The sequence below is a fragment of the Leptopilina boulardi genome, unplaced genomic scaffold (assembly GCF_019393585.1).
Source record: "Leptopilina boulardi isolate dan_hultmark-lab unplaced genomic scaffold, ZJU_Lbou_2.1 LbouV2_285, whole genome shotgun sequence".
Taxonomy (NCBI): domain Eukaryota; kingdom Metazoa; phylum Arthropoda; class Insecta; order Hymenoptera; family Figitidae; genus Leptopilina; species Leptopilina boulardi.
The window spans coordinates 567,054-577,404 of NW_026137846.1; the positions used below are offsets into that span (position 1 = coordinate 567,054).

The 10,351-nt window shown below is 27.7% G+C and overlaps 2 protein-coding genes across 3 annotated transcripts; one reads left to right on the forward strand and one right to left on the reverse strand.

The window, feature by feature from the left end:
• Positions 1-278: 278 nt before the first annotated feature.
• Positions 279-2,789, reverse strand: LOC127282157 (uncharacterized). Its single transcript, XM_051306255.1, has 3 exons — positions 2,726-2,789; positions 1,017-1,261; positions 279-899 (listed from the first exon to the last, which is right to left on the reverse strand). The coding sequence occupies exons 1-3, from the start codon at positions 2,787-2,789 to the stop codon at positions 540-542; spliced, it is 669 nt and encodes a 222-aa protein (XP_051162212.1). The 3' UTR covers positions 279-539.
• Positions 1,781-7,788, forward strand: LOC127282171 (uncharacterized). Of its 2 annotated transcripts, XM_051306286.1 has the most exons (6): positions 1,781-2,169; positions 2,797-3,012; positions 4,160-4,231; positions 5,371-5,566; positions 5,650-5,809; positions 5,943-6,766. In XM_051306286.1, exons 3-6 carry the CDS (start codon positions 4,203-4,205, stop codon positions 6,248-6,250), a joined length of 693 nt encoding a protein of 230 aa, XP_051162243.1. In that variant the 5' UTR covers positions 1,781-2,169; positions 2,797-3,012; positions 4,160-4,202; the 3' UTR covers positions 6,251-6,766. The 2 variants fall into 2 exon arrangements, 1 of the variants encoding a protein (XP_051162243.1); XR_007843157.1 differs by lacking the exons at positions 1,781-2,169; positions 2,797-3,012; positions 4,160-4,231 and adding an exon at positions 6,791-7,788 and having other exon boundaries at positions 4,860-5,566; positions 5,943-6,398.
• Positions 7,789-10,351: the final 2,563 nt, after the last annotated feature.

Here is a 10,351-nt window from a genome sequence, read left to right on the forward strand (position 1 = left end):
TCCTATGTTATAAAATCATTTAAAAATTCCCAGTTGAAAATCTACATACAATTAATAAATTTCCTCTATAAAAACTTACGTCCTATTTCCTATATTAATTTCCTACATGAAATCTTACAAAAATTCCTATTAAAAATTCTTCTAAATTTAAAAGTTTCCTACATAAAAACTTACGTCCTATTTCCTATATCAATTTTCTGCATGAAATCTTACAAAAATTCATATTAAAAGTCCTTCAAAATTTAAAAGTTTCCTAGATAAAAACTTATGTCCTATTTCCCATGTTAATTTTCTACATGAAATTGTACAGAAATTTCTATTAAAAATCCTTCCAAATTTAAAAGTTTCCGAGAATTAGGCTGTAGTCCCATGGCAGCGTTTTGCGTTGCGTTTTGTCACTAGACCCTGAGTGTAAACATAGCAAACATATATCTGCATCTCTTTTACACTCATGGTCTAGTGACAAAACGCAACGCAAAACGCTGCCATGGGACTGCAGCCTTAGTGGTGAATAGAAATTACAAGTCTGAGCCAAAAAATTAGGATAATTGAATGTTGTGTGCAAAGTTTTCTAAATATTTTAGTCTTTCATTATTTTCCTTGTGTGTTTCATATTTTTCCGCAATTGACGTGAAGCGTTGTTGAAGTGCAATCCATTTTTTCACTAAAACGCGACCATCGCCAAAGGTTTCATCTTCTCGAGAATCGTAAATAAGAAAGCGTTCGTTCGATAATGTTTTGCGGTAAAATTCAGGAAGTTCGATGACATCTTCCAAAGTTTTTGGATTCGGAGGTAATTGACGCCTTCTTTCTCTCCTCATACTCTTTTTTAAATTTTCGCGTTCAGGAAGTTTTGCCAAAATTGCAGCACTCAAATTCCCAAGATTATCGCGCAAGATCTGGTTTAAAAAATAGAGGCAATTCAGTACAATAAATAATATTAATGAAAATGAAAACGAACAATAATTACAGTAGTAGTAGTAATAATAAAGACTAAAGTAATGAAATTACAATACCTGAGCTGGTGGGCATTCTGGCTGCTCTTCTGCCCTTCGCTTCAAATTAACCTTAACAATTTCCGCCTTCAAATTTTCTTGATTTGGCGCATGTGAATGTTCAGACTTTTTTTCGCCTGTTGGACCCTTCAAAACAATTATTCCCGTTTCAGTGTGCTGGGTGATTGCCCGCTCCTTACATTCTTTCCTCCTTACTTTTTCGCAGTCCCAATACCGTTTATCATTTTTACCACCCCGGTGACACTCTTGAGTTGAAACTCAGACCAGATTTGACCGTTGCCACCGGTGGCGCTGGCTGTGTAGTGGGAACATTTCAATGAAAATTCATGGGATAACACACAAAAATTTACTTCTCACTTATTAAAGTTTATTTAATCGTGTTTATTTGTGCATAAAATTAATTTAGAAACTTTTAAACATATTTTATAATATAACTCACTTTAGAAAAGAGTGAAGTTTTTTATTTATAACGAAAAATATGTACCAATTCCTGGCGGGAAATTCAAATAAAATAAATTTTTATTATTATAAATTATTATTTTATTAATTGCTGATATTTATTCTATAATATTTTACAATATTTATAATAAATTGTTAAATACTTTTATTTGTGATATTTGATGAGTACATAATAATTACTTAATTTGAATTTCCCGCCAGGAATTGGTACATATTTTTCGTTATAAATAAAAAACTTCACTCTTTTCTAAAGTTAATTATATTATAAAATATGTTTAAAAGTTTCTTTACATTTACAGGAAAAAGATTACAAAAACTACTATCAAACCTATTGATCAACATTCAAAAGCAAAATTAGTTGCAGGAAAAATGTCACCTTCTATATCTATATCTATATCTATATCTATATCTATATCTATAATTAGGAAAAAAAATAATACAATCACATGTCGTAAGAAAAAAATCAATATTTTGATAAATTTTTTAGGGGACCAACTATAAAAACTAATTCTGTTGTAAACAATAACCTTCAACAAAAGAAAGTATTAGTTGAAGAGCAAATTTTACCAACACATTTTGGGGAGCCTTCAAATCAAGTGGTGTTAGCGCCTCCAAATATAACAATTCTAGATTTATTTAAATCATCTGAAGCATTTAATGAAGTTTCAAGTCATACTTCTCTTGGGACATCAGTGTAAGTAGTGCATATATTTTAGATTGAGATTTTACATATTGCAAAAACTTAATGTTAATTAATAGGTGCTAATGATATTGTTTTCGTTCATTAATCTAGCTTGCATTAAATTCAAATTTCTGTACTGTACTTAGTTTCTAATTGTAATTAAGCGGACGTTGATGTTATATCGTTATTATTATATTAAATTTTAAATTTATATTATTATTATTTTAATGGTATATTTTTATATATTTTTTTTCCTTTTTTTGTCTTCTTCTTTAATGTTCGTTTGTGAAAGGATAATTTTGTTCACAAAAATATTTTTATTATAAATAAATTTCTAGTTTCTAAAGAGGGCAGCAGTGCTGCTGAAAAGTAAAATAAAAAATAGTTTTATTTTGAATTCGAAGTGATCGATATTTTCTTTCTTATTGTTTAAAGTACAACTGAGTGATATATTTTTTATTATTTTTATTGCTTGAAGTTGACGTCGACGCTCAGCATCAAAAATTGTTTTTCACGCTACCAAAAATTTCAAACCATTTGTTTAAAAAAATTTATGTCTGTACAATACCTTGAAGAGTATTTCTCAAATCTTTATTTAGACCGACAATCTTTAAAAAATAATAATTTGACATTTTTTAGGAAAACTCCTGTAAATCTTGCTCTTTTGACCAATGGCCAACAACTAAATGAAGTCATGCTTAAAGAGCAAATTTCATCAACGCAATTTGAAGAGCCTTCGCTGTCTAATAATACTGTCCAAGTGTTTTCTGCAAACGAGTTTATAGACTAATTACAAAAACCTCTAGATGAACCACGTAAAAGAACTTTATTCAAAACTACGAACGAAACTATAGAGTGAGTATTTCTTTTTTTAAATCCTTGTGCGAAATGAAATGTCAGACTTTTCTCTATACATTGCCCATTCATTATTAATATCACAATATTCTGACAATTTATTTGTTTATCTTTTAAGTAATGAATGATTTTTTGCACTTTTCAATGAATTTCAGATATAATTTTTAATTGAACCACATATATGTCATCTATAAAAGTTTAAATAACGAACAACTAAAAATTTAATTTCACAAATTTTTGAAATTTAAATACTGATTAAAACTTTCTTTAAAATTGAATATTTGACAATAATTGATTTTAAATGAATGAATAAATGAATGTATTTAAATATTTTGAAAAACAATTTTTTTTATACATATAAAACGGTCAGGGACACTCAATAACTTATAAAATTTTGAATACAAAAATATTTATCTTTATAAACAAAAATAATTGAGAAATAAAAAAAGTTGAAAATTCGAAATTGTTCAAAATTTAAATACAATGTTTTATATAAATATAATTTTTACCAATTTTTATATTGGATCTCTTATAGAGTTCTATATGAACTCTCATATGACGTGTCTTATAAGAAGTTTATAAAAGATCCTATTCAGGTTCCCATATTGTAATCTACAGTAAAGGCATAATGAGTTGTCGAAATTTTGAGGCAAACATAATATGTATATAAACAAACAATCATTTTTTTATTTGTGTCTCATTTTATTAATATAAATTAGGGTAAACCATACAGTAGTCGGCCACCTTTAAAAAACTTCAAAAAATAATTTTTTTACACTTACAAAAGCATAGACTTGTTCATAATGATACTACGAATGTATAGAAACAAACAAATTGTTTATATCTCATAGTATTCTAACTATTTAAAATTTTAAAGTGGCCGAATACTGTCTGGTTTACCCTACTTATACAAATTAAAAAGTTAATAAATCCAACATAATAAAACAATTATTCCTAGCTCTCTTAATCTGAATCAGTGAAAATTTCACTCTTTTGAAATCAGTAACCAACTTCTGGCTACCCAATCAGTGAAATTTTACTGATTTTCAGTGATATTTTAGTGATTTAGCAGCCAGAAGTCGGTTATTGACTTTAAAAACAGTGAAAATGTAAATGTGTATTATTAATATGTTGATAATGTTTTTAGAAAAGTGCCTGTAGAGTCTACCACTGTAGAAGGATGTTACAACATGCTCCTGTTGATGCTACAAAGACTTGAGTACATGAAACATTATTTATAATATTCATAATACATATACACACATAAAACAATTTCATAGTTGCTTTTACAACTGTTGCTAAAAAATTAAGTACCCAGTAAAAAAAAAATAATTGGGAGTTAGCTTACTTTGTATTCGGTTTGGCGTCTAAACCGTGTAGGGACGTTACGGACAATTATTTTTTCTTACCCTGAATTCTTTTTATCTGGATTGTTTGAATTGATGTTTGTTGATCAAAATTTGCAATACAAATGAATAGAATGCATGTTCCAAAATGTCAAAATGCCGATTTGGAATAAGAAATGCTCGTATGGTAAATTTATCATATGAACACTACTCACATGGTAAAATTGTCGATAAATCTGTCATATTTCACATTTTGTCGTTTTCATAAAATTTCACATTTCTTATTCCAAATCGGCATTTTGACACTTTGGAACATGCATTCTATTCATTTGTATTGCAAATTTTGATCAACAAACATCAATTCAAACAATCCAGATAAAAAGAATTCAGGGTAAGAAAAAATAATTGTCCGTAACGTCCCTACACGGTTTAGACGCCAAACCGAATACAAAGTAAGCTAACTCCCAATTATTTTTCCTCACTCCCAATTATTTTTTTTACTGGGTACATTGCTAATTTAAATGTATTTTGCATCATTAGTATACTTAATCACTTTTAAGTTTTATAATGTTATAATTTTATGTTTTTATAATGCTATTTTTAAAAATATTTTAGCATGCGTAATAAATAGAAGTGTGCAAAAAGCTCGAAGCTCGGTCGAGCTTTTTATTTTTCGAGCCGAGCTGTGTAAAAAGCTCGAACATTTTCGAGTACTCGAAATATTCGAACCCCCGTGTAAATTTCAATTTTTCATTAATTTCTAATTCATAAAGGGTGTAAAATATACATGTATATCCAAATAGCACAACATATGATCTCAATATTGTGTCAATATTGCCCGGCTATGTTTAGGCAATGTTGCCTTAATATGGACTATGTTCGAGTACTCGAATTCACTCGAGTGCTCGAAAAACCGAGTACACGACACATCGAGCCGAGCTCGAGCTCGGCCATTCGAGCTTTTTACACACCTCTAGTAATAAATAAACATATTATTTTTGCATTTTATTAGTTCCTTGGAAGCACAAAATCAACAGATTTTACAACAACAATACATGATTTTCCAAGAATTAAATAGAATAAACAATGTGGAAAAGGAGAAATTATCGGAAACGTTCTTATCACCACTCACAGGTTACCCTTTAAACGAGTTTTCAGAATTTAATTTTTTTGAATCTGAAGAGGGGAAAGAGACTCGTACGAAACTCGTAAGACACATGTTTTACCTTTCAATATTATTCAATAAAATAACTGTTTGATAAATTAGTATTCTTAATAATTTTATTTTTAGTATAATCATTTACTTAATAACGGAGGAACTTCTCTGAGAAGTTTTTTGTCTAATGCGTTGCGTCAAACACTGACAGATAAACTTGTTTGTAATTTTACATGGAATGGGAAAAAGGACACCATGAATTTTGGCAACACGAGACTTGCGAATGTTTTATATCGTATGTATTACTAATTAATTTTTAGCTATAAATAATTACGATTGTTATAAATTCAATAATATTTCATGAAAATTTAATGTCAGTTATTGATTTGATTAAAAATGTATCTTAAAAGTACATAATCATTTTTCAGAATCTGCTAAACAGTGCATGAATTTAAAAGGACCTTTAAATAAGGAAGATTATAAGTCCCACATGTTCGAAGTACTGCGGCACACAAAACAGCGCTATCGAAGCAATATTAAAAAAAACCTACCGTCTACAGCCGACGAATTAGAAAGAGCAATATTAGAATTGGAAGCCAGCAATTTAGACGAAGGTGAAGAAGATGAAGATAATGCCAATGATAATGAGGATGATAATGAGGATGGTGATGATGAAGATGATGGTAGCGATGACGATAAAGAAGTTTATGGAGCTGATGAGTTCAATTTAGAATAAAGTTTATTTATTTATTTATGCCTGTAGAACAATAATATCTTTAATTTTTTCATTTCAGGTGACTGCGAAAGGCCCTGGAGTGTACCAAAAATTTTTTGTTTTTTTCCGAGGAGTCTACTTCGACGTTAAAAATTAGTAACACATTAAGGTAAATTGTTGTAAACAAAAGTTTTTTATATAGTTTAAGGCGCCAATAAAAACATATCCAAATTTAGTAACGATCGCCATTTATTTACCCGCTTAAAAAAATTTGTAAATAATGCATCGAAATTTCGTGCGTCACAGTGGGATACTACCTTAATGATTGGAAAAGAAATTTTTGTAAAACAAAAATTATAACAAAAACATTGTGATTTCAGTATCGTTTTTTCGGTTTATTAGTGTTCTTTTCTTTTTAAATTTTATAAAAATATATAATTATAATAATTTATATTATATAGAATTTTATAATCAAAACTATGAATAAAAATTACAAATTTTTTTTACATATAAATACTCCTCTTTAAATTAATGAAATTTATCGCGAAAATATTTGCCTAGGTTTTATCACGTGGAAATCCACGTCGAGATTTGAAGCGATCTAGATGGAATCCGTCAGGAATTTTTTACAATCTAAATAAGCATCAAATGTATTTAAGAACCTTTTTGATAACGTGGATAATCAGGACTTACACCCTTTTGGAGTCTCAAAATTAAATTTGATAACTATTTTTTAATATCCCTGAAAGTTTAAAAGATGAACAAATTTTCATTTAAATTTGTGCCCGCATAGTTTTAATCACTACATGAATTTCCACCTGAAAATTTTTTTCAGTTAGTTCAATTTGGTAAAATAAAAATATTTTTCAATTGAAGCCAAGATTTTTTTAATATCAAAAGAATAATTGAAGGGTAGAATGACAAAAGGGGTCAAGCGCCAATTCACTTTTTTTACAGGAAATAAAAAAAACATATTTAAAAATTCTGCAGGTCATTTAAAAAAACTGAGAAAACCGTTTCGAGATATTAGTATGTTTTAATAAATAAACAACAATTTGTTAAAATATACCTACATATTAATGAGAAAAGTAAAAAAAAACTCTGGTGCTTTGAGGTTATATCAACTGCGCACATTTTCTTTAAGCATTAATTGTGAAAAAATATACAATTTAAAGAAAATGTGGGAAATTAGTTTCTTTCTATTGATTCGACGAATTGAATAAAAAAAGATTGCTTCAAAGAAGTTATTTATTTTCAAGAAAATTGAGAATTAAGTATTCTGGTTTGAAAATTGAGCAATACTCTAATTTTTAAATTTAAATATTAACAATTATTGTCATCAGAACTATTACTATTACAAAAATGTGTACAAGAATTTACTTGATTTTTTAATGAAAAAACCTCAATTTTGAAAAATTGGCGCTTGACCCCATTTGTCATTCTACCCTTCAATTTCCCTCAATTAAACAATTGCAATAAAAGGAGAAACTTAAAAAAATCATTTTCTTGGGTGAATGAATCACTTAAGGGGAAGCACTACCTTTATTTTGACCTTAACAGCATCCGGATATTCAGTATATCCTTAAATATCGTGTGCTGTTAAAGAAGCCCGTTAAATTTTAATGATCACAGGAAGATATATTTTTTCTTTGCATTATTTGGGTTCTAAAAACATACAGGAGTTTAACGAAGAAAAATTTCAATTTTTGACCAATTTAGAATCTTTATTTTTTGAAAGAATTGAATTTTTTGAAATCCATGCGAAAGATTCCGAAGAATTATTAAAAAAGTGTAAAAAATTGACGACAAAAAATATTAAAAATTGTGAAAAAAGTTCAATTTTAAATTTTTACATTTTTATAGACATTAATTTTTACTAAGGTTTCTGCTTTGGTCAAAAATTAATAATTTGTAATTCTGAGCACCCTGTTTGTGTTTTAACGCCCAAGTAATACAAAAAATAATATAATTTCCTGTAATCATTTCAAAAAATAGACAAAATAAAGGTGGTGCATTTCCTTCATATACAATCATTGTGCGATTCATTTGAATACACAATGCAGATCGATCGGCTCGTCAGTGGTCTATTTCACTAGCATAGTGCGCGCATTTTGATTTTAATTGAATATCTTATGATTCGCATTTTACCATCACACAAGTGTTAATAACGAAATGCGACAGTAATGCGTCACATATGATGACGCATCTGTGTGATATTCTGAACGCACGCATTGAGAATAAAACGGCACGCATCCGAGTAATATTGCTAGCACAAAGCAAACATTTTGTTATCTGGGTAATTTCCTACATGAAATCTGATAAAAATTTCCAGTTGAAATCCTACCTAAAATTATCAAATTTTCAATATAAAAACTAATGTCCTATTTCCTATGTCAATTTCCAACAAGAAATCTGCTAAACATTTGGAGTTAAAAACCTACATAAAATTAATAAATTTCTTATATAAGAACTTACGTCCTATTTCCTATATCAATTTCCTGCATAAAATATTACAAAAATTCCTATTAAAAATTCTTAAAAATTTAAAAATATCCTACATAAAACTTATGTCCTATTTCCTATATCAATTTCCTACTTGAAAATGTACAATAATTCATATTAAAAGTCCATCCAAAATAAAAAGTTTCCTCCATAAATATTAATGTCCTAACTAATGTTAACTATGTTAATTTCCTACATGAAATTGTACAAAAATTTCTATTAAAAGTCCTTTCAAATTTAAAAGTTTTCTAGATAAAAACTTCTGTCCTATTTCCTATGTTAATTTCCTACATGAAATCTTACAAAAATTCCTATTAAAAGTCCTTCTAAATTTAAAAGCTTCCTACATAAAAACTTACGTACTATTTCCTGTATAAGTTTTCTGCATGAAATCTGATAAAAATAAACTATAAAAACTATAAAAACTTACGTCCTATATCCTATGTTAATTTCCTTCATGAAATCTGATAAAAAATTTCCAATTGAAAACCCACCTAAAATAATAAATTTCGTATATAAAAATTTACGTCCTATTTCCTATATCAATTTCCTAAATGAAATCTGATAAAAATTTCAAGCTGATAACCTACCTATATTTAATAAATTTCCTACATAAAAAATTATATCCTATTTCCTATGTTAATTTCCTTCATGAAATTGTACAAAAATTTCTATTTAAAATCTTTCCAAAATTAAAAGTTTCCTAGATAAAAACTTATGTCCTATTTCCTATGTTAATTGGATGTTAATATGTTGTTCCTACCACAGTTTCGTGTGGTATTATGTTAAAAATTAAATATAATAAACTACACAAGTTGTAAATTCAGATGTTCATTACATGAACATTTTGCTTCCTCTTTACGATCAGCAAAAAAATTTGCTTCCTCGTGAAAAAAGTATTAACATTGAAATAAACATACAAAAATAATATAATAATAGGAACATTAGAGTACCTATACATTTGAGTAAAATTTAAAGAATTAATGGAAGTTAAAAAATCAAAAATTCATATTTTGACCGAAATTTCTAAATATTAATGAAAAATAATATTTAATTTATAATTATTTACAATTATATCGATTCGTTTTAATGCATGGAACACAATTATTTTATGTATAAACATGAATTTAAATAAATATAAAAATTTTCAGCTAAAATGTATATTTTCTATTTTTTAACTTTTATTAATTTATTAAATTTACCTCAAATGTAAATTTTATATATACCAATCGATTCGTTTTCATGTAAGGAATACAATTATTTCATCTATAAACTTAAATTTAAATAATCACAAAATTTTATAGCCAAAATGTGAATATTTGATTTTTTAACTTTCATTAATTCTTTAAATTTAAATAAAAACTATACTTTATATATACTGATCGATTTGTCTTGACGTAAGTGTTACAGAGGGAAGTTAATTAACAAAAATAAAATAAATGATTTAAAGAGAAAACAATAAAGTTAGAAATAATACTGTTCAATTCTGAGTGAATTGAATGAGTGAAATTTGGTGTTGTGCGCGATATTTGAATTTACGCTCGAGTGACCACGCGAGGGCGCTAATTGTCGTTTGTATCGCGCACGCATGTTTTCAGTTCTCAAAGAAATCTCAAGAGG

Bases quoted from the DNA above. Each gene is read 5' to 3' on its own strand.
- LOC127282157 (XM_051306255.1), bottom strand. From the start codon at position 2,789: ATGTCAAATTATTATTTTTTAAAGATTGTCGGTCTAAATAAAGATTTG. The intron at 1,262-2,725 runs GTATTGTACAGA...TTTCAACTCAAG, and splicing joins TTTGAGAAATACTCTTCAAG to AGTGTCACCGGGGTGGTAAA. The intron at 900-1,016 runs GTATTGTAATTT...TTTTTAAACCAG, and splicing joins CAGAATGCCCACCAGCTCAG to ATCTTGCGCGATAATCTTGG.
- LOC127282171 (XM_051306286.1), top strand. From the start codon at position 4,203: ATGCTCCTGTTGATGCTACAAAGACTTGA. The intron at 5,567-5,649 runs GTAAGACACATG...TTTTATTTTTAG, and splicing joins AAGAGACTCGTACGAAACTC to TATAATCATTTACTTAATAA. The intron at 5,810-5,942 runs GTATGTATTACT...ATCATTTTTCAG, and splicing joins ACTTGCGAATGTTTTATATC to AATCTGCTAAACAGTGCATG.